Here is a 3,812-nt window from a genome sequence, read left to right as displayed (position 1 = left end):
TCTGAGATACTGTTTTTATGTCTTGATTTGGCAATACACGTTATATCAATCATCTGACACGTTCTCCTGACACCTGTGCACTTGATGTACATGTGGCCCTGTGCTGTAAACACACTGGATATCCTGTCATATCGGGTAAATGGTATATTTCACGCCACATTCCAGTGTGTGTGCACCTGTGTGTGTGTGTGTGTGTGTGTGTGCCCACAGCTCTCGTGCTGCAGCGGAGTAGTCTGCAGCATTTATTTGAAGTCCGTGGCGAGAGCACAGCAGACTCAGTGTGCGAGTGTCACTCAGATCTTGAAGATGCAGAGCGTCTACATGCGCGGCAATGACCACATTGAGGTCTTCACCACTGTCCTTGCCCCTCAAGGTGAGTGGCTTTATGCACGCCGTGCTCTGCTGCACGGAAATGAATCTGCGATATGATGACAAACTGCACATTACCATTCAGGGGGTTTAGCACTGGAATCAATGTTTCGGATTCAAATCCAATGAGTTTTCTTTAGTCTGGGTTAATTACAGTTAAACCTATCCACAAGCTGCATTATACTGCATTATGGTAATGTCGTTGTCAATGCACTGTATTCCTTTGTTGTTATTGCAGCATTAGACTTTTTTTTTTTTTGCTGCAATAACAGAAAAGGATTTCCTTTTGACCGCAGATTTGTTTTCATAGCAAAAAGGAATGTCCTTGTGATCAGACTTTGTGCTGACTCATCCCCACCTTGGTTTTTTCTTACAGTGAGATATCAATACAAAGCACAAGCCGAGAAGGCAAGTTCAAATTTTATTTTGATTTAACAGTCAATTGTTATCTGTTAAAAAAAAACGACGGTTGTTATTCTTCCACTGTAGGTTGTTCCTCTGGAATATATATATAGATGTGGGGTTTTTTTCCCCCAAATATTGTGTTGATGTATTGTTTGTCAGCAATGAAAAGAACCCAAAAGACAGATACTTTTACTTTTTGTAGTGTAATTGATTTGTTTTATAGTAATGTACAAACTCACATTCATACAGTCATAACCGGTATTCATTTGACCTGATTTGGCACGATGGAGCGGGAAGATAATGTCAACCACACCCAGATTTAAAGTTTGTATTTCACTAAACAGTAGCTAATCTCTTAAAACTCCAACGTCTTAAAACACTTAATCCTCTCCGTTCACTCAGGTGACCTGAAATATCAAGGACCCTCAATTTGATAGGCATCAGGCCACAGGCCCCATTTGATTGAATTTTCTCTCTTGGACCCCAATCGGACAAGTTTTTTTTATTTTTTATTGTCAGACATAATTGAATCCAAAATGTCCTACCTGTTTATACTACAGAGAGGGAGAGAACTGTTATTAATGTGCACTCTCTAATGGTGGTAACATCTCGTAAATGAAATAATTGTGAAGCTTAACTATTCATCCTTTTGCTGAGGACCCCCCCCCCCCCCCCGGTTCCTCTTGCAGGACCCCTCACGTTAGGAACCACTGTACTGTAAGAACCCACTACCAAAATGTTAGGGCTGGAAATCTAAAAAAGCAGAGCGTGGTGCTCCCCTCGGATCCACTAGATGGTGGTAACCCACAGCTACAGGCCCAACTGGCCGGACGAGCTGCAGCTTTCCCAGGGTGACGTCGTCATGGTGTGGGCCAAACACGAGGAGGAGAGGTGGTTCGGGCGCCTGCAGAACGGCCAGAGGGGCTACTTCCCCGCCTCCTGCGTGATGGAGCTGGGCCAGGTTGGTTGGAGGCGTGTGCTCAGCAATGTCGCATCATGCAATTCACCGCGCACACGACCGTGTTGTCGCTCTTATTCTATTCAGTTCTTCAATTCCCTTTTCTTTTTCTAGTCTCTTCTGTTCTTTTCTATTCTATTATTTCAGTGCACATTTTCTTTTTTGTTTTTATTATTTTTACTCTATTTATAATAATAATAATAATAATAATAACAATAAATTATTATTATTTTATTATTATTATTATTATTATTATTACTATTATTATTATTATTATTATTTAAAAATGCTACGTTTTTTTTATCCTAATAATCTGTAGTGAGGCACCAATCCTCACCATGGGGACGCACCAATCATGCCCAATTCCTTGTCATTTCTTACATGTAAATGCACCTGATGGAATTAAGCCTTCTGATCCTGATTCTGACATGTATAGGAAGGGTGTTGGTATTTTTTGTCCCTACAATAATAAAATTATATATATTTTTTTGTATTGTCTTGGAAATGTTTTTGTCCAATTCTGTTTGGGAGTTTTAGTTTGATAAGCCAAAAACCTTGTGTTGTTGTTTTTTTTCCAGTCTGCACAAGCAAAGACAATGAATTTACAGTTTGCAGTTTACGGGAGGACGCCGGCCTAACGCAGTGTTGTCTTGTGTTCACAGGAGAACGTGGACGCCAAAGACCAGCGGAGGACTTCATCTCTGAAGAGCTCGATCTGGGGCAGCGTTTTAGGTCTCCGCGGGCGTGGATGTGAAAGGTGTGTGTCAGTGTATTGAAAATACACACACATAGAAACACATGGAACCCCCCCCCCACACACACCCACATCTTCCGCCAAGTGCACGCACACACACACACACCCAGCAGCTGTTCCATCGCTGAGGCCTCGCACCACCATCCCAAAATCCCCCCTCTCTCTCGCTCCCTCTCTCTCCACTCCGCCCAGCGCCCCTGAACAGGTGGCCTCTCTCAGGCCCTCATTAGTTGACAAAGCACACAGATTAAATATACCCCCACCCCACCCCGCCCCCCATTACCCCACCCAATCCCCCTGACCATCCTTGATCAATCTCCCTCTCATTGCACTACCGCTCACCCATAGCACACAGGGCTGGAGGGGGGGGGGGGTTGGATTTTGGATTTGGGCACATTTTGGATTTAATTCATTATAATCAAGCTTTTATGGGATTCATTAACTCCAAACTCTCAGCGATGTAATATCAGACTGAATATTAATACTGTCACATTGCAGAGCAAGCAGTGTGTCATCGCACAGTTTATTGAAACTTTTGATCGCCTGCCATGCATTTTATAAACATACACATGCTCCCTCTCTCTCCTACTCGCTCTCTCTCTCTCTCTCTCTCTCTCTTACACAGCACACGCACACACACACACACACACACACACACACACAAACACACACACACACAGCACTCCGAACAGCTTCGTGCTTGTCTTGTCTGCTGGCAATGGAATTTGGGTCATGTGGAATAAACAGGGCCTTTGTGTTTGTTATTTCCTCTTTGTCCCCCAGCGGACACAGGCTGCAGGCCCCCGGGAGGGGGGGCAGAGGGGGAGGCGCCGGGCCAAAGGGGGCCCAGGGGGAGAAGCGGGGCCCCATCCTGGTGCTGAGGACCCAGATCCCGCTACCCCTGCCCTCGGCCTCCCAGTCGGGCACACAGAGGTCCCCTGGCCTGTTCCACAGGATCCTGTCCAAGCGCTGGAGAAAGACGGAGTACCGGGGGGCCACCAACGGGGCCTTTGAGGCCGATTGAGGGATCTCTCGCTCTGTTGTCGGCTGCACTGAGCTCACTTCTGGTGGGACTTGGCTTGCGTTGTCGGCGGGTGGGCGGAGCGCATTACCCAACATAGTGGGTTATTTTCGAAAAGTTCAGGCATTTTGACTCATTTTTGCCAGGTGCCTCATGCACCCTGTATACAAGCTCTTGCTTTGTCTTCATTTTTAGGAGAATGTAAATACAATTGCAAATCACATTCGATTTTGAAATGATTATGATCACAAGCGTAACATTGTCACTGAGTGATGCTTTATTGACGGTGAAAGAAACATTTATTA

At 45.0% G+C, this 3,812-nt stretch overlaps 1 protein-coding gene across 1 annotated transcript; it reads left to right on the top strand.

Moving 5' to 3' along the window:
- Positions 1–306: 306 nt before the first annotated feature.
- Positions 307–3,510, top strand: LOC307244990 (vexin; the record flags this gene model as incomplete). The annotated part of the gene is made up of 5 exons (XM_080020401.1): positions 307–373; positions 746–777; positions 1,568–1,735; positions 2,395–2,489; positions 3,270–3,510. 5 exons carry the CDS (start codon positions 307–309, stop codon positions 3,508–3,510), a joined length of 603 nt encoding a protein of 200 aa, XP_079876527.1.
- Between the last annotated feature and the right edge of the window lie 302 nt (positions 3,511–3,812).

Source organism: Zeus faber (genome assembly GCF_960531495.2).
Source record: "Zeus faber genome assembly, chromosome: 19".
NCBI lineage: Eukaryota > Metazoa > Chordata > Actinopteri > Zeiformes > Zeidae > Zeus > Zeus faber.
Note: the sequence above shows the minus strand (reverse complement) of the source record. Positions and strands in the feature narration are given on the sequence as shown.